Raw genomic sequence first — 20492 nt, forward strand, 5'->3', positions numbered from 1 at the left:
TTTTGTTGTCAGTCACATATATCACCCCACCTATGCAATTTTATGTATGTTATGCTATATAAATGCTGTATTTACTCAAATTTATAATTGTTCTATATAAGATTAGTATGATAATACCTACATAACCATTACTGGGAGCAGGAACTCATGAAAAAGAAGTCAATGTGCTATGTGACCCTTCTCAGTTGGCTTTATCAATGTTCTCTCACCAGTACGTGTTCCTATCCCGCCATATGTTTCCCTATAATACTGTAAAGCTGTTTTCGTGGTACCCAATGCAATAGGTAAAAATGTCAGTGTTCTGACGGCAACTGCCTGCGTTCTAGTGAGGTTGAGAACACTTTCATCCATGGAAAGTTCTGTGTTCTATGTCGTAACTTGCGATTTCGTTTTGTGCACATTGTCTGCTCTGTTTTCTTATTGATGTGATGGCTGCAGGTTGTGGCTGGCTGTCAACCACTCGTGCCTTGACTTACCCCTCACTGAGTTCTCACCCTTGCTTATGAAGCTGTTTGTCCTTCAAATGCCTAAAACTGTGTGGAAAATGGCTCTGTCTGTGGTGGGCAAGAACTGAAGTGTGCAAACACACTCTCTTATAATGGATTTAAAGCTGGTTTAGAATAGGTAACATTCTTAGGAAAATTCTTAGGAAGATCTTAGGAAGGGTGAGATGATGGATGGTGTGTGGCTTTAGTACCGGCTGCTTGGGAGGCTGAGGCAGAAAGATCTCTTGAGCCCAAGTATGGCTTAAGTAACATCAAGCCCCATCATAAAAGAAAACTAGGGGCACATTTACTAATCTAATTGCTCAGAGTATTGGGGCTTAAATACCTCACAGTTTCCTCCACTTGTCCCTAATACTGAACATTTTTATGTTAGTGATAGTGGTGTGATTGTGTATGTAAGTCTTACTATTCATTTCCAGCTGTTTCAAAGGTGTTGATCCCTGAATAAAAAACAAGGGTATTTTACAGTCTGTGCTGCAAATTGGCACCATTTCATAAAGATTACACAACTTTTATTTCAACCAGCTTAGGACATCGTTCAGCTACAGGTTTTAGTTTGTAAAAGTTGTAATTTGGTGAAATTGTCTTAACTTACAAATACATTCTTTTCTATCTCTCCCTCCCTCTGTCCCTTCTATACTTCCTCCATCTCTTCCTCTTCCTCCTTTTTTTCATCTTTGTGCCCCCCCCTCCACTTTTGGTTAAAGATCAAACTCAGGGCCTTACACATCTTACACATATTTAATTAATTCTTTTACATTATCTATTAGTTTTAAAGGAGTCTTTCTGTCATTTTTATAATTGAACAAATTGAAATTCTGGTAAAAAGTCTTCAGTGCTGTGATGTTTCCCAATTAATTGGCTAAGTTTAATCCGACGATTTACAACTTAAATCAGGAAAATTATAAAGTACTTTGCTTCTGAAAAGGCACTACCCATGGGGTTTGAGAGCTGGTGACTCAGTGCTTAAGAGAACTGGTTGGTCTTGCATAGGACCCAAGTTCTCTTTCCAGCACACACATTAGACAATTTACAACCATCTGTAAGTCAAGCTCTAGGGCATCCAATGCCCTTTTCTGGGCTCTGTATGTACAAACACATACCTGTGATACACATAAAGCACCCAGGCACACACACACACACACACACACACACACACACACACACACACACATAAAAGAAAACAAACAAACAGAGACTACTTCTTTATTTAGGCTTGCATTTTCTTTTATTTACACTTGGGAAGACATCATATAATAAAAACAAAGTATTAAAAAACAAAGAACTATGGTCTTGCCATTTTTTTTTATTTTTTTTTATTTTTATTTATTTATTTATTTATTTTTTGGTTTTTCGAGACAGGGTTTCTCTTGTGTAGCTTTGTGCCTTTCCTGGAACTCACTTGGTAGCCCAGGCTGGCCTCAAACTCACAGAGATCCGCCTGCCTCTGCCTCCCGAGTGCTGGGATTAAAGGCGTGCGCCACCACCGCCCGGCGCCATTATTTTATATATTATTTTTGCATTTTAATGTATCCACTATTGCATACCTTAAGGATATAATTCTAAATTATGTTTGGGGCACTGAAGGATTTTGGTAATATTGGATCATAGAGGCCAACTGGTTTTGTTTTCTAAGTTTGGGGATCCCTTTCTTTCTTTCTTTTTTTTTTTTTTTTAGATTTATTTATTTATTATGTATACAGTATTCTGCTTGCATGTGTCCCTTCAGGCCAGAAGAGGGCACCAGATCTCATTACAGATGGTTGTGAGCCATCATGTGGTTGCTGGGAGTTGAACTCAGGACCTCTGGAAGAGCAGCCAGAGCTCTTAACCCCCGAGCCATCTCTCCAACCCTGGGGATCCCTTTCTAAATACCAGTGCTTAGAAATGGAGGGATAGCCAGGTCAGTTAGATAGCTAGGTGGATAAGGGTACTTGCCACCAACCCCAATGACCTGGGTTTGATTCCTGGGGCTCACATGATGGAAGTAGAGACCAACTCCTGAAAGTTGCCCTCTGACTTCTACATGCATATGGTGATACATGTAGTCCCTTCCCCCAACTAAATAAATAGAGAGAATAGCCAACTGCTCAAGACATTCTGTTTTTCAGAAAGGTCTTTCAAATCTCCAACTTTAAGTCACACAGTTAGAGAATAAGCCTGGAGCCTGTCTCACAATCTATATTTAACGTGCCCAGTTTTGGGCACTATCCTAGTCCTTATTTGATACAGCACCTCATATTTGTTTTCAGCAACACTTGCTTAGTTGTCCCTCTGCTAAGTGGTACTAACTACCACAGGTGTTAACAGCATATGTTCCTGCACTTGGTGTATCCTCCACAACTGAGAGCATGGTTTCCAAAAAAAAAAAAAAAAAAAAAAAATATGAAGCCAAAAGTTGAAATAAGAATACAAAGAGGTGAAAGCATTTGGTGATTTCCCCTTTTAGACCTGTGAAGTTAGAGGTTCCAGACCAACACAGGAGAATTCAGGCTCATCTGGACCTTGGACTAATGACAGTTCAGTTATTTCAGTGCAGGAGAAAAGTGACCATGGTGACTGAATTCACAAGTCTGTTCCATCAGTGGCTCTGAGGTTGACCAGATGTCTCTTTCTAAATAAATCAATGAAAGTGGTGGTGATGAGTGAAATTCATCATACAGATCAACTGTTGTTTACCTTTAACATTTGTCCCTGTCTGGAGTGGTAATAGAAGAGAAAGACAGGAGTTTGTATGCGAATTTAACAATGTATGGAAATCCAAGGTGATGACCTAAGCCATTGAACATTGCACTTTTCTCTATATATATTTCAGTATCCTGGGAGCTCAGATCCCTCAGTCAATGAAAGTTTCTCTGTTCTAATATTTATATGATAGTCTTTCAAAGATTGGAAGAAAAACTGAATATATCAAAAGCTTTTAGCCATTCTTAAAGTGACAGGTTTTCTGACCTCTTATTATCCTGTTCACTCTCCAGTGAACACAATTTAATTTGATTCAGTTGTCTGAGATTTAGAAGCTAGATTGGATGGATTTTTCCACTTGAGGCAGAAACCACCACAGGAGGCAATTAAATGCTTTCTTAAACTGGGTGCTAAGTTGATGTTCTAGCCACTAAAATATGTTTTCTAAACAATCACATTTAAGGCAGTTTGTAAAAGCTGACACTGCTGCATGATGTGGATTTTATGCACGATAATGCTTTGCTTGAACCATAGTTTCAAATTTCTATTCTATATGCTGTTTTCTGTTGGAAGAAACCATTCCATAAACTCTTGTGTGTCACTGATGCTTCAGAATACAAATGTTCTCTAGGGTTTTGGTAGAATTAGGAATAGTTTCATCATGAACATTGAACATCTACCAGAAGTTTACAAAATAATCCATAAGCCATTGGCACTTTAGAAACAGTGTGGCTCCTCTCTAGTTACCAAGAACCATATATGCCCATTTGTGGTTGAACGAAATGCCTGCATTTTTCCCCCTTCATGCCCTAGTTCTTTTATCTTAAGAAGGCAGGAATGCTGCACTTTCTTTTGAAGATCTAGAAGGAGTTTAGGATCCTAGGCACCAGGGGGTGAGAGAATGTGGGGTGTGTTCAAGCAGCTGCATCTCCATGGAGATATGAGACCCACCTGATCGATTGTCAAGGCACTTTAATGTGTGTTACCATATTTCATCCACACTTTTGGTGTGTGGCCTCAATTTGGCCCGCAATCAAGTTTAGCACAAAGGAAAGTATGCTGGAGTTCATACTGTGCTCTCAGGTCAGGACAAGAATTCTGAGAGTCCCACATTCCCAATCTGCAGCCCCTGAAATTGAACCACTGTCTTCTCAGAGGCTGGGATGAATGTATAGAGGTGGCCTGTACTGAGTGATGGTGTCCATGACAAAGCTGACTTTGAGAAGGAAAAATCACATTTCACTAAAGGGATGCTTTCATAGACCAAGGTCACTTTATTTCTGAATTGAGGCATCAAAAGGAGTGAACCAATCAGGGTGGAGAGAGCCTTTCAGCAGCTTAGAGATATTTCCAAAAAAGCCTTACACAAGGCACATTTTCTGTTACTATAATTGAGTGCCACAGATTGGGTAACTTGTAAGGAATAAGGGTTTTATTCAGCTTGCTGTATGAAGACCAGGAGGTCCCAAGTTGGGAGCAAAGTAGAAGAACTGAATCTGGTCAGGATCTTGCTAGACTGAGTCCCACTATGGCTTAGGTCATCACATGACAAGGGGGCCAAGTCCAGAGACAGAGCCAAGGTTCCATTTTTTTTTTTTTTTTTTTTTGTCACAGATCTACTGTTGAGCTAACTTAATTAACCCATCAGTCCATTCACCCGTGAATGGATCTATTCAGTTTTGAGAGCTAATCACTTCTAAAGGTCCTATCTGCTTTCTAATATCTCACAACAGGTTAAGAGTCACTATGATTTTGAGTGGGCCACTCAATATATGGGGAACAGTTGAACAACTTGAAATCTCCTTTAACAACACAAAAAAAGAGCTTCATAAGAAAAAGTAATATGAAAAAGATGGTGGTCATAAATCAGGTGGGAAAATTTGTTTTTGATCCATTCAGACTTTTCTTTGGTGCTAAAAGTATCCATGGGCTACAACTATGGTAAAGAGAGAAAATGATTCTGGAAGAATACACTGAAGCAAAGAGTGATGTTTTTTTCTCCTGGATGTCAGTGGAGTTGGGTCAAGGGTAAAACCCCAAGCTCTTCTTCCTCTATTACAGGCTGTACAATGGTCACTTCATGTGACAGGCAGAGAAGACTCTTGAAACACTATGCTAGGCTGTATGAGAGTGAGATGGAGATTTCTTCCTCTAAAAGGCTCATCTTCTTTCATCTTGCTTACATTCCATCTTTTGTGGTAGCAGCTGATCAGATCTCGAGTAAGACATCTGTGATTCTAGGAACCAAAACAGGACACTAAGAGGGGTCAGATGTGCCAGAAACACATTTGAAGTTCCAGTTGGGGTGTGTTTTGAGATATGTGAAGGTTAACATCATTAGAGTCAACATAAGTTAAAGGGAAATGGCTTACCTTCATCAGTATAGCAAACCTTTAAGACAGATTGCATTTCATTTTACAAATAACTGTAGGAAGACAGGGAAAATGAGAATGGAGAAGAGGTCTTATATCAAAAGAAGATCAACCTGACACTTCATTACTGCTTCCGAACCTAGACTGGAGAAAAACTGCCCACCGGCCTCTGTGCAGTGCATCATTCCGAAAACATTCCGAAAACGCTGAGACTCTCCTCCGATTGGGTGGATGGTCATGGCAACCTATAGAGCTGCTGGGGTGAAATGCATGGCCTGGGCTAGAAAGGTCCACTGAACAGGGTTGGTCAAATTCCTGAGGAACAAATAGGAAAGCCAGACTCCAGTGCCTGAGAGGGTCAAGGGCTCCACCGTACTTGTGTGGTGCTGTTACGACAAACACTTGGAAGCCGCCTTTGCTGAACTGGCTCCTCATCTGGGTTCGCAAAGTGATTAAAATTGTGGTGCATGCTGGCCCTGTCTGCCTTCATTGTTATCTAGCTTGTTTACTTTGGGTCAGACTCCTGCTCAGCTCTGCCCATAAGCATGCTAATATTGAACAACCACCTTTTAAGACTGCATGGCGCCTAGCCTGCCTCACCCCCTTTTAGAGTTGAAGAGACAAATGTAACAGTAATAGAAGCAACTTACTGCCAGCCTTTCATGTCCTATTCTCAGCCCTGGAAAGTACACATATGGGGAGGCTGTGCCTGAGCAAAAGCGTGACTCATGTCCTGGTAGTACAATGAGACCACGTGAGATGTCATCACAATGCTCGGAATGGCAAGTAGTTTAACACAAGTACATCACTTATTCCTAGATTTTTTTTTTTTCCACTCAGTACCTGGAACCTCAGAAAGCAAAGCTGTGGACCAGTGGGGCAATGCTATAACAACGTGTGTGAGGAAGCTAGAGTTTTAAAGAAGTCTGCCATCTGCCATACATTTCACAGAAATCTTACAATTTATTTTTCATCTTAATTTGAACATCACTATTTTCTTCAGAATCACTCATTTCCTATGGATAAGCAGTAGTAGGTAGGCTTATGTATAATTTCAAAAGGAGATTAAATAGCCAGGTATGGTGACTCATATTTTTAATCCCAACACTTGGGAGGCAGGGGCAGGATGATCTCTTGAGTTTAAGGCAAGGCTGGCCAGAACTCTTGACACAGAGAGTTCTAAGTTATCCAGGATAACATAGAGACTCTGTCTCAAAAAAGAACAAAACCAAAACAGAACAAAAACAAAAACAAAAAATAAAACTAACGAAAATGGATTAATGGCTGTTAACACGGATTATAATGTCATGCATGTCTATTTTAAATGATTCGAATGTTATAAAAGGGAAATGCATATATTTGTGTTGTGTACACATAAGCTACATATGCGTATTATCAATGATTCAAACTGACAGAAATGGAGAAAGTTGAGGAGCCCAGTGACAATACTGTCCTGTGGAAACTGCCAGTAGTCACGTAGAACCTTTAGCCTGCAAATCTGAAGGGTGGGAGTTGTAGGGGAACCTCGAACATTGGCTGGATTTGTTCTTTGTCACAGGCATGGCCCACAGTCACAAACAACTTACAACAAAGGCCAGAAAGCTGAAAGTGATTGTTCAGATTAAAGCTGCAACACTTACCAGGATTTCATCCTGCAGTTCATTTATGTTTTTAAGGGTCATTCTAGGTAAGCTATAATTTATTTAATAAAAATAAATTTTAAATAAAAATCCTTATTTGACAAGTGAATGAGCTTGTGTGTGTGTGTGTGTGTGTGTGTGTGTGTGTGTGTGTGTGTGTGTTTGGTGCAATGTGACACTTTGAAACATGTTTGTAGCGTAGAGTGATCAGGTCAGGTTAACTAACATACACATTAAATGCTCACATCCTTTTGCTCGTGATGGTAACAGTTACAAACTTGAAATATAGAACACACGTGGCAGTTTAGTAGTGGGATCCTCTTGAATTAGATAATGCATTATCATTTGTTAGAGTTGCCATTCTGTGCAATAGATCACTTAATTTTCATGATACATATTTTCTGTATCTGTCACCCTCCTCCAGCCTCTGCAAGTTGCCAATCTACTCATTGTTTTTGAGTTCAACTGCAGATCCATAAACTAGTGAGATCACGTGGTGTTTTTCTTTCTGTATCTGGCTCGTTTCACATAGAATAATGTCCTCTAGGATCCTCCACATGATGGGATTCCTTATTTTTAAGGCTGGATAATAGTCTGTTATCTATACGGTAACATTTAGAATTCACTGATCTGATGGTGGAAGCCTTAGGTTGACATGGTATTTTCACTGCTGTGGCCAGTGCCGCGATACACCCAGGGATCAGCTATGAGACAATATGTGGTGAACTTGGCGACTTATAGCTGCTCCTCTTATTGTCCCACTGGGGTTTGTGTGGTAAGACTGTGTTCATAGATTCTTATAAAAAGACATGTTTGATACCTTACAGTGTCTTTTCCCTTGAGTATTAGGTTTTTTATTTTGTTTTGTTTTGTTTTGGCGCGTGCGCACGTGCGTGCGTGTGTGCGTGCGTGCGTGCGTGCGTGCGTGCGTGTGTGTGTGTGTGTGTGTGTGGTGTGATATGTGTGTGTGTGTGATGTGTATGTATGTGGTGTATTTGTGTGTGTGTGTGTGTGTGTGTGTGTGTGTGTGTGTGTGGTGTGTGTGTGTGTGTGATGTGCCTGGCACAGTGGTAACTTCAATGTATAACAGGTCAAGGGGGCAAGGATGAGACACATCAGTGGGCAACTCTCTGGCCTTATGAGAGAAGGTTCCCAGAGCTACCGACACCTAGAGGAGGGAGTGAATCTTTTGGGGGTCAGAGGCATCAGGAATGGATTCTATTAGGGTAGCTGACATGTCAGTTACACACTTCAAGAAAGTTCAGTGAGAATTTGCAGGTCCCGAAGGAGCAGAGGTGAAGGGAGAAATAACAGAGACACTTGGAGAGAAGAGACGTGTCATGTGTAAGTGTAGACTATGTACTGTGGACTGGATGTCCACTGATCCAGCCCATAGGTCACAAACACCACTGAAGAGCAGAGGGAAAAAAGCCTGTCTTTGGTGGAGGGTAATAAACACTGCTCATTAGTGAAGCCCACGATGGGGAAGGGGATCTTTGGGTAATTTGTTTTTTCCTCTGTGTCTTACTAACATGTGGTCTGAGTGAAAGGCCGTGTCAATGTCCTGAAGGTGTGTGTCTACACACAACACACACCCCGTCACAGGTTAGGGTCCTCACGGGTGCAGATTGGGTTTGTGCCATTCTGGCTCTGTCTTGGGTATTCTCTTGGAGTGCACAGCCACTGTGGTTTATGGTCCATTCGTTTTCTTCTCTGCTCCCAGCTCTCAATAGGCTACACAGCCTTGTGGCATCATAGGCTTCATTCCTTACTACAGTCCTTTAAAGCAGTCTGGGACACAGCCATATCTCAAAGAAGCTAGCAAAACTCAGGCCTTTCCTTGGTACTGGATGCTGTGCTTACTGACATATTATTTTGCTGATGCCATCATTCTAGAGGGTCATTACCCTTGTTGGTGTGTAGTTGGGACAAGAGAACTTTCTGTGAGAGAACTTCTCTAGAGCCCCAGAGAGAACCTTTTGACTCTGAGACAGTGTCTTGCTGTGTAGTAGCTCAGTCTGGCTTCAAACTAGCAATCTTCTTGCCCCAGCTTCCCGAGTTCTTGGATCATAGGTGTATGTGAGCATGTCGTGTTTATCATCAATATTTTCACTCTTCCGCTTCCTTTGGGTTTCAGTTTGAGTGGGCAAAGAAGCTACACTGGATTTACCCCTGCTTGTTCCTGTCTTCTCTACCCACCTCCAGCCTCTTCTCTCCACACCTCCCAGCTTCCACCTCGTAGGACTTCTTCTAGGTCATCCAGTGGCACCAAGGCCATTGGCCTCCTGTCCTGAGAGGCCCCCACCCTGGGCTGTGGGAGCTTAAGAATGCAGAGAGCAGCTGTCGGTGGGGCAGCACAGATGAGGAATGTCTCACAGCGCAGCGGCATGTGTGGTCCACCTGGGACAGGTGACAGTAGCCCCGTGGTGGTGACACACAGCAGAGCAGGTCCCGAGGCCGGACCCTGTGAAGCCAAGTGGATGCTCTGATAATGAGGGCAAGGTTTAGTTCTTCACTTTTCTCTGTTGCTGCTGTTGGAAACAGATGTTCCCCACAGAGGAGAGATGAGAGGGGAGATTTTGAGAGATAGTTGGGAGAAGGGACAAGTTCAGGTTTAAACACGGCTGGAATGCTGTTTAATAAGAGAAATGTGGGTTGCCATCTAGAGAATCAGTCTACAGGATTATCCGCAGAATGAAAACAAACAAACAACCTGCAGAGAAAGAAAACTTCCTGACTGTGGTAGATGCTGGATTCCAAGCCCATCACTCTGGTTTGATTTGTCCTGTCCCTTTTTCATCACCCAGGACTTGAAATGTCTCTTCTAAACTATAGCAGAGGGACAAGTCAGAGGTCACAGTGTCACACTAGGGAGGCTGCTGCTAATTTTGACACCTAAGGGACCTGTGGTACACCAGGTCTGAGATATAGCTCCATAGCATTTGCATCCCAGGGAGACCAGATGATGTGAAGAAAATGATCTCTCTCTCTCTCTCTCTCTCTCTCTCTCTCTCTCTCTCTCTCTCTCTCTCTCTCTCTCTCAACAAGACCTCATCATGTAACCCAGGCTGGCCTTGAACTCATTACACAGCCTAGGTTAACCTCAAACTTGAGATCTTCCCATCTCAGCCCTTAAGAGCTGTTGACTACAAGTTTGTACCATCATCCCCAAGGCTACAGAGGAGACTTTCAGTGAGTGGCTGGAAATAAGTGATTTGCAGGCTCATGGAGAGGCAGTGGTCGGTCTAATCCAACTCTGGGAAATGGAAGCTGCTCTTCCTGCTCTTCCCATCACTTCTGGGCCTGAACCACGCTTTAACCTTTGCGTGTACTCTGCTAATGGGATTTCCTAGCTGTCTTTAAAGGTGCCCTTTAGTTGGGCTCCCAAGCAGCAATTGCTGTGGACACATCATGCAGCCCTTTTCGAGACCAGACCAGTTCATTGAATGCTTCTCCTGGCTTGGGCATCGAGTTTGAGCAGAAGCCAATCACTACTAAATAGCCACCCCTTTAGAAGACTGCCCTATGAACCACCAACTTGTTATTTTACTGAGTTTCTACTCCTTTTCTCTTAAATCGAAATGGAGTTTCATTAGATCTAATGTCAAATCCAATGTTGCTGGTGCTCAGAGGCCCTTTGGTCAGGTTGACTCTCCAGAGTTTATGGCATCGCATCCTTTGCCTGCACCAGAGTTTAGGAACGAGGCACAGCTGTCCTGTGCAGGCTGTGGGACTGTCCATGAGGAAGTGCAGTGGGGTTTGTCCCAGGCCTGGCCCAGAATCCTCAGTCCTCAATGGCATGCCCAGAGAACCTGAGAAGTCTATTCAGTCAATTTTTAATTTTTCCGTTTAGATAGAATTAGACAAGTCCACCTCCAGGATTGGAGGTTAATGAGATCTTTGAACTGATGGTTTTAGTTTGAAAAAAGAGAAAGAATGTCTTTGGATCACATCAGAGGAGCAGATCTGGCAGGAGGGGAGGAGGGATAGTAGAGAGCTGTTTTTATTTTTAGGTCTTTCTTTTAGAGCAGCTTTGCTGGGCCCCAAGATAAAGTCTTGCATATGCCCAGCACATTTTCCGACTATTCTAATATCACACAAAGTTCTCCAGTCACATTTTCCTCCCAGACAGTCTCTGCTGGTAATTAGTGCTGCTGCGGCCTCAGAAGGCCCAGCCTCAAAGGAAAGCTTTACTTACACCAGGAGCTCACGGAAGGGAGGCAGGCACCTGCTGGGCCTCAGTCCCTGGTGGCCCTGTCTTACCGACCCCTACTGGGAATTCCTAAGTGGGGCGGTGGCTTCCTCTGCATGTGGCCAGGTGTTAAAGCTCAGTCTTTAGGGAGTGACCCTCTGGTCCCACAGCAGTGGGTGTCCATCCAGGAGCAGGAAATTCATCTAGATTCTCCCAGGGGAACTGGAGCCTCAGATCCCCTTGACAGGACTCAGAGCTCTCTGTGCTAATCAGCTGCTGGTGTGTCTGGGCTGAGCTGTCTGGGAGCCAACAACAGCAGGTGAATCTGTGGCCCCATCCTCTTCTTGGCCTTTGGTTGGGAGTTCACTCCCCAAATGAGTGTTCTGTTTTCATCCTCCTGGCTTGCAGCTCCCTCACAACAGGGTTGGAGAGCCTAAGCTGGCCAAGCACCAGGCTGGGAAAGAAAGCACAGGAACTTGCGTGAATAAGTTGCTGGGAGCCCCTCACAAGCCTGAGGCCAGGAGAACACTCCGCACTGCTCCCAGTCCCAAGGAGATGATGGCTGGAGGCGGGGGGGGGGGGGGGGGGGGGGGGGGGGGGGGGGACACACACACCTCAGCACTTATAATGCGATGGGGGAAAATCTCAGACTGTCCAGAATCTGGCTGCTTCCTGTGTAACCTCTCTATGACCTTAAGCGAACAAGGGTCACGGCTGACTCTTGGTTGCCTCCTTTCTGAGTAGGACAGACGTTTCTAAGCCTCGCTTGGCCACGTGGGCTTTGGTTTCTGCTTGTTGTCTTGAGGCAGCAGCTGAACCTAAAATAAAGACACCACATCATCGCACCCAGGAATATTGGGAAGCCATTGTTACATAACTCGCGTTCAAAATATGGACGGCAACTGTCGCTTGCAGCCACGGTTCTGCCGCGGGAAGGCTTTGGAAGCATTTCGCCGTCTCGCAGGAGTTGGAGTTGGAGGTCTCTGCCCCTCCAAGCTGGTTTCCCTATCTGGTTAAATAGCCTTCCCCTCTCCCTCCCTGCCCCCTCCCCCCTTCTCCCACCCTCTGTCCCTTCCATCCTTCTGTTCTTTCTTATGCTTAGACTGATATTCTGTCTCCCGGTCATTGAAGAGATACATTTTTTTCTTCTTTAGTTTTCCTGGTGGTCTTATAAGGGCTTCAAACTGCTCTCCAATGTGCCTGCAGAGAGGGCTTTCTTTCTTTAATATTTACTTTCATGTTTTAGTTATCTCTGTGTATGTGTGTGCATGTGAGTACAGTTGCCCACAGAGATCAGAAGCATCATAGCCTCTGAGCTACCCAAGGTCCTTCCTGAGAACTTAACTCAGGACCTCTGCAAGAGGAGTAGGTCGTCATAACCACCGAACCATTCCTCTGGCTTCCTCATCCACAGTGGGCTTTTGGTCTCCTCCTCAGTCCCTGGCAAAGGTCCAAGCTTGGTTTTCTTTCCACATATTTAGAGGGTTCGATGTCTACCTTGGAACTCACAGCCCCAACTGTGCCCATTCTACTCTCTGCCCCAGATGTGCACGCCAATATAAGAGAAACAAGTAGCAGGAGGCACAGGGGTGAAGGGGAGAGAGAAGGCTTGACGAGAACGGCAGGCACATGCCCACAGCGGCTGCCGCAGCGGGCAGGATTGGCAGCAGGGCTGGTGTGAGCAGGAATCCAGGTCAGGAGTAAGCATTGCAGGGAGGAGAACAGTTTGAGAGGCTGGGTTTGTTCAAGGGCTTGAAGACCAGTTTTAAGAGGGTGGACTGATGTAACTTCTCTGTCCTTCAAGGTCTTATCACTGACAATCAATAATTGTCAGTAAAGGACCGATCAAAAAGCAAACTAGCTCGTTCAAGCTGGACAATATTGGGAAACGATGTTGTGAATAGAAGAGAGTCACTAGAAACTGGTGAGGCAGAGCAGCCGCAGCTGGGTGTGAGCATCCTTTGTTCTTGCTGTTACTTTTCACACTTAAAAACAAATTGAGACAGAAATCCTACCCCGACCAAGGCTGTTTTTACAGGGCACAACTCAGTTGTTTGGAATTTATTCACAGCCCTATCTACTACCAGATCATTTTCATTGCTCAAAAGAAAACCCAGGAATAGTGATACATTTGTCAAAACCCAGTATACAGCACAGAGAGCAAATCCTTGTGTGAACTAGGCTAATAATAACACACACCGTAATGAATATTCCCCATATGTACAAGATGGGAGCCTTCTCTGCCTTGTGATGATAAAGTTCTCAGCCAGATCCAGGCTGCTCTAGTTTAAATAAACAAACAATAAACTGTCTACGCACACTGGCAGTCCCCTCCTCAACCTCGTCCCTCCTCCCCTGTAACCGTTCATCTAGTTCCCCTCTCTCACAGGGGCCCTTTTTAGAAGCATGGATGTCATTTGTTTTGGGAGTTACCCTTAGGAGAGTGCAGAGCGTTCATACATTTGAAATCACAGCCGTATAATTTGTCTGCTTCTTTTGTAAACATCAGTGAACTATAAGTTAAGATGGTGTAGGTAGCGACAAAAAACGTTGATAGTTAAAAAGAATAAAAAATACTTTCTGCTGTGCCAGATCCAAAGCACCAGGCCTGTAAACTCCACCACAGGCCGGGCAGCCAGGACTTGGACAATGGAGGGCAGATCCTGGGCAGCATTTGAAGAAGGGACTGAGATAAGATTCAGGCTAGAGCCTGGAACATGGCCTGGGGGGTATGGGGGGCAGAGACACGGGGCGGTGTGTGTGTGTGTGTGTGTGTGTGTGTGTGTGTGTGTGTGTGTGTGGTGTGTCTCCCAGGGCAACATACATTGTTTCTGATCTGCAGTAGTTGAGATTGCAGAGAAAGTTAGAGGGAAGAGCTCTGTGGGAGGGGCTTACAACCTACGTCAGCAGCATTGGTGACATCACCACAGGAAGGGGAATTTGACCTGCCCACTAAAGCACCAGCTCTGGGCTGGGATTTATTTATTTATTTTTAATTTAGAAAACAAAACAAAACCTTTTTGTACAACAGATATTGATCATGTTCTTCCCATGTTCCAACTCCTTCCAAATACTCTCCACCTCTCTACCCACCAAACTTCATGTTCGCTGTCTCAAACAAACAAACCCCTAAAATGAAAATCAAAACAAACAAAACCCCCTAATAAGACAAAACATGCTAAACCAAATCAAAATGAAACAAAAATGCCCCCCCCCCAAAAAAAAACAGCTCACAGAGTTAGTTTTGTGTTGGTCAACTACTCCTGGGCATGAGGCCTGCCCAGGAATGTGGTTGACGTACCAGTGACATCCTATTAGAGAAAATTGATTCTCTTTTTTCCAGGAGTATCGATTGCAAATGGCATCTTGGCTAGGGGTGAGACTGTGTTCACTTTCCCTTCTCAGTGCTGGGACCCTTTAGCCCATGCAGCTCCTATGCATACTTCCACAGTCTCTGGAAATTCTTACATCATCAATTCTGTAGTATCTGGAAGACACAATTGCCAAGGCTATTGATTACTCTCCACAAGTTGATGGTAAGGCTCTATTGCTGAATGTATATCTTAGTTAGGTTTTCTATAGCCTTGATGAAACACCATGACCAAAAAGCAAGTTGGAGATGAAAGGGTTTATTTTGCTTACATTTCTAGATCTCTCTTTATCATCAGAGGGAGTCAGGAAAGGAACTCAAACAGGGCAGGAACCTGGAGGCAGTAGCTGATGGAGAGGCCATGGAGGGGAGCTGCTTACTCGCTTGCTCCTCATGACTTGCTCAGCCTGCTTTCTTATAGAACTCAGGACCACCAGCCCAGGGATGGCACCACCTACAATGGGCTGGGCCCTCCCCCATCAATCACCAATAAAGAAAACGTCCTAGGGTCTTGCCTACAGCTGGATCTTATAGAGACATTTTCTCAACTGAGTCTCCCTCCTCTCTGATGACTCTAGCCTGTGTCAAACTGGCATAAAATTAGCCAGGACAATACTTTTACTTAGGTTATTGAACATTGAGAAGTCGAGCTGGTGCTCTGCTAGAGGCTTTATCCCTACTGACTAGCATTCATGGTGCTGGAAGGTACTACACCTGCTCCTGGAGAAAATGGTAATCATCAATAACACCCATCTACAAATCCTGCAACATACAACACTGACCTGTCTGCAAGATGTACTTGTGTAATAGTGGCACAAATGTCAGGAGAGTAACCAACCACTTTCTATTGGATGTAAGGACAACTCCATGAGATGAAACCCGTACCTGATACAGCTGAAGTAGCCAAGAACCTGAGATTACATAGATCACGGGCCTAGGGGAAACCTATACTGTTATTCTGATAAAGGAACATAGCAATAAAATGACTCCTAATGACACACTGATCTATAACCCATAGGTCAATGATCTTGGGGTTTTGAGAGGCTATAGGGGATGAAGGGGAGGACCCTTCAAAAGCCCTTGTGTTGTTCCTTTATAGGCACACACTTCCAAAAAACAACTGATTTGTCTTCTGCTACTTTTCAATTGTATCACATAAAGGAAATTATAGAGTATGAAACTTTCACAAATATTTCTTTTTATTTAAGTGTGTGTGCATGTGGGCATATGTGTGGGTGCCCCCAGAGGCCAGAAGAGGGTGGTGTATTCCCTGGAACAGTTAGTTACAGGCAGTTTAGAGCTTCTTGGCGTGGGTGCTGGGAAGATAATCAGATCCTCTGGAAGAACAGTGAAGGATCTTAATCACTGGGTTGGCTCTAAAGCCCCCCGGAATGTAGCCTTTTGATGCTGACTTTTTAACTTTGCTTGGTACTTTTGAGAGGCAGTCAAGTTCCTGACTTTCTCAAGAATTGTTCCTTTTTACTAATGAGTAGTATTCCGTCAGGAAAATGCACCAGAATTTGACTATCTACTTACTTACTAGAGGATATTTGCATTGTTTCCAGTTTGGGGTGATTATAAAGTTTGGCAATTATAAAGTTTGGGGTGATTATAAAGTTCAGATGGGATAAATAATTTTACTCCTGATAAATCATTTCTTTCTTTTGTCTTCTATCCAACAAGAAATTAGATTACACTCATCAAAAAGGAATTCCAATTATGACTTACCTCCAAGATGGCAATTCTATTTCCTTTCCATGATAAATATAATTTGTCTGTCACACAGGGGCTTAAGCCACCGATGGGGCTTGCTAAGGCTGCAGGAGTGGCAATAGCAGCAATTAGACGCAGTTATAGACATAGCTCTTCCCAGAAGGGAGCCCGGAGATAGAATAGGTTAGGTTTCAGAATCAGCGGGTTCAGTGGAGTAGACTCCTGTTCTCTACTCCTGTATCACACCCTGCATAAAGAAAACTTCTGGAACCATTTCCATGTTAGCTTTCACTTTTTATCTTCATCAGCAAATTGCTACAATGTTCTTTTTGTTCTTATATAAAAGTATGCAGTGTAGTAGGGCTGTGGGCTGAGTGTTACTCAGGGCTGTTAAGATGCTCTCTATATTACCGCCAAGGTGCAAAGACATTTCTGGCTTGTCCAGGCATGATATTACATTTTGAAATATGATTTACATCGTGCTGGTAGATTTTGTGAGTTTCTACATCTCATAGGCAAATACTGTGTTACATTTTTACTCTTGAAAAATAAACCCATAAACCTTTTGTGTTTCTTTTTCTTTTCAGTATTACTTCACTGTTCTGTTTGGGCACGAAGGCCAGAAACCTCTGGAGCTGCGCTGTGAGGAGGAGCAGGCTGGGAAAGAGTGGATGGAAGCCATCCACCAAGCCAGGTGAGGGTCATGTTTCGTTTCAGATGGGGCTCAGCATGGCTGCCAGTACTTTTGGAAGATTTTGTCATAGTAAGATGGTATCACATTGGTCCCTTCCTGTGCCGTGTGTGAGGTGGTTGTTTGCACTTTGCGTGGCTGTGTCTCAGTTAAAGAGAGCAGACATAAACAGTAACAATTACCGGTAGCAGACATGGATTTCTCCCAACGCACTATGTACTTACTAAGTGCGTCTCAATTAGGGAATTTATTAAATGTATGACCACCCCTCCCCGCCATCTGCTACAGGGGGATTTACACTTACTTCCTCTTCTGCTTGTAAGGAAAGAGAGGCTTGGAAGGTTAGGTCATTTGCTTAAGGTCACACAGCTAGGGGTGGCAGAGCCAGAGAGTCACCTATTGGAGCCCACATTTGCAACACCTGGCCCCCCATCTCCTGCCCCACACAGTCCCATTATTGAATGGTAGTAACAAACTCAAACTGGGTCAAACAGAAAAATGTGGTTTATTGTCCCCTAAGTAATACCAGGACTATAAAACACTCCTCTGTGCCTATTAAATAGGAATGAAAAATCTGAAAAGTGTGTGTGTGTGTGTGTGTGTGTGTGTGTGTGTGAGAGAGAGAGAGAGAGAGAGAGAGAGAGAGAGAGAGAGAGAGAGAGAGAGAGAAAGACAGACAGACAGACAACCTTTCTGTTTTCTCGATTCAAGTCCAGTTCCTTTACTCCTGTGTGTGCTTGCTGTTTTTGCCCATCTTCCCAGCCAGGGATGCTTTCTTGTTACCGTTTGTATTGCTGTGATAAACACTATGACCAAAATGACTTGGGGAGGAAAGGATTATTTATTTCATCTTATAGTTCAAGTTCATCATCCAGGGAAGTCAGGGCAGGAACTCCAGGCAGGAACTTGGAGGCAGGAGCTGATGCAGAGGCCATGGAGGGCACTGCTTACTGACTTGCTCTCTGTAGCTTGCTCAGCCTGCTTCCTCACCATGCCTGAGGTCACCAATGCCGAAGTAGCACTGCCCACAGTGACTTGGGCCCTCACACATCAGTCATCAATGAAGGAAACGCATTGCAGACTTTACCAACAGGCCAAGCTCATGGGGGCATTTTCTCAGCTGAGGTCTCCTCTTCCCACATGACTCTGCCTTGTGACAAGTTGACATTAAACTAGCCAGCATAGGTGCCATCCTTTCACCTTCATTCAGCTCCTTTTCTCATCTTTCTGATATTTCAAGGAAAAACTCAGCCGTGGAGCATTTGCTTTCTGTGCATTTGACAATGCCTCTTCCAATCCCGCATCAATCCCTCCTCCAAATTGCTGCTACACCTGCATTGTGTACTACATGCAGATATGAAGCAACATAAGTTATTTTCTGTGTGATTTCTACTTCTGAGCAGGCTTGTGTGTACCTTGAGACTCAAGAAAAGGAAGGATTGGGGTACATTCATTGTTAAATGAAATGCATTTGCTAATTGTGCAACAGGCAACCAGGAACAATTTCCAGGTTGGTTAATAGAAAAAAGAAAGTACCAGTCCCCAATGATTTCTTTCTTCTCTTTGAATCCTGGACATGTTCATTCTGAAAACCTCCTTGGCCTCCCTCCTTTTTTTTAAATATATATATAATTTTACAATACCATTCAGTTCTACATATCAGCCATGGGTTCCCCTATTCTCCCCCCTCCCACCCCCTCCCCTTACCCCCAGCCTACCCCCCATTCCCACCTCCTCCAGGACAAGTCTTCCCCTGAGGACTGCGATCAACCTGGTAGACTCAGTCCAGGCAGGTCCAGTCCCTTCCTCCCAGACTGAGCCAAGTGTCCCTGCATAAGCTCCAGGTTTCAAACAGCCAACTCATGCAATGAGCCCAGGACTTGGAGGACAACTCGGTGATGCTAAGTAAGCACTTTGCACATCTATCTTTTATATTATTTGCAGCAGCTCAGGCAGGTATCACCAGTCCCATTTGACAAATGAGAAAACAGAAATTCAAACAGATTGGGCAAGATCTACCCCCAGGTTGTTAGGTTGCAGAACCACACAGGTCTACCAGACGTCATAAGGTTTAACCAGGGCTCCGTATTGCCCTCCTCTTCCTTACCTTCTTTCTCTGTTCATTTTTTTTCTATTTCTTTTTCTCTTTCTTTCTTCTAAGAAGAAAGTAGAATAATGTGCGGCTAGGGTTGAAAGTAAAAGGTACCAACTGCAAAATATTTCACTTTTTATTTCTCTTCTTCTAAGTAGTTATCTGAGATGCAGTTGGCAACAAACGCCAGTTCCCAGGGGCAGCTCTGTGAGGTGAGGGACAGGCACACTGCTCAGCGCTCTGGTGCCCACTGCCTGTTCTTCAGAGTTGGGGCTGATGCAGAATGACTTAAGAAGGTCAGGGCTTCAAAGACGAAAGACACACGAAGGTGGCAAGGGAGAGTCCTGGGGCCATCCGCAGCCACAACCTTGTAGTTGTGTCTGTTCCCTTCTACCTGAGCATTAGATTGAAGGATGTGATGTCAAACGTGTGTATTTGACCATACTTCACATCCCAGAAGAGCAGGAACCACTGAATGCCACAAATGGCTTTACAGTGGACGAGGGAAGATTCTGGTGAACTGGATGCAGTATGAATTACTTTAAAGATGTATGGATTTCAGAAGAGAGATGTTTTGTTTGTTTGTTTCACTATGTCATAGGATTTTGTCATCTGTGTGGGAGTGAGCAGTAATTGGTTGTGCTTGAGATGTGGTGAAATCTAAGGCAGTCTTGAGAAACCACTTAAGTGGTCTAGACAGCAGAATGGTAAATATCCTTGTTTTTCCTCTTAGATTTGAAGGTCTGCTTAGTGGTCTTTTTTCCCTTGATGCTTTGGTTTTTTTTTTTTTTCTGTTATACTTGCTTTACTTTGATTTAGTGCCTGGGACTTGGTCCTTTGATGACTCCTTTGAATCGGAGTGCTTTAGACTTGTGTCCTTTTTAAATTAAAATTATTCTGAAATATTTACTTTCTAAATCAAGGAGTAATAACACGGACTCTCCAAAATTTGCCCTGTCTTTGTTTGTCTATAAACAATGCCAGAAAGTTAATGAAGCTGCTTCCCACAGAGACCATTAGTCATTTTTTTTCTTGACATTGTGCATGAAACGCAACTAATGAGCTGGGCTTGGCTGGCTAAACACTTCACTTTTAAGGGCCAATCTGGTGACATTAATCTGGCATTGCTAGCTTCCAATGGAAAACTTTAAAGTGGTCAATAGTTAGGTCTTTATTGATTGCTCTTTTCAAAAGTCAGAGATTTTGGTTAATCAGTAACTGTTTTAGCACA

General features: G+C 43.7%; 1 protein-coding gene across 5 annotated transcripts in view; it reads left to right on the top strand.

Moving 5' to 3' along the window:
- Window positions 1–20492, top strand: part of Rasgrf2 (Ras protein specific guanine nucleotide releasing factor 2) — a 236113-nt gene that overhangs the window by 50273 nt on the left and 165348 nt on the right. For all 5 annotated transcript variants that reach the window (XM_028891013.2, XM_028891014.2, XM_028891017.2 and 2 more), the window contains exon 2: window positions 17066–17172. In XM_028891013.2, coding sequence (XP_028746846.1) covers window positions 17066–17172 — 107 coding nt within the window. The remainder of the gene's footprint in view (window positions 1–17065; window positions 17173–20492) is intronic.

This window comes from Peromyscus leucopus, chromosome 11 (genome assembly GCF_004664715.2).
Source record: "Peromyscus leucopus breed LL Stock chromosome 11, UCI_PerLeu_2.1, whole genome shotgun sequence".
Taxonomy (NCBI): Eukaryota; Metazoa; Chordata; class Mammalia; order Rodentia; family Cricetidae; genus Peromyscus; species Peromyscus leucopus.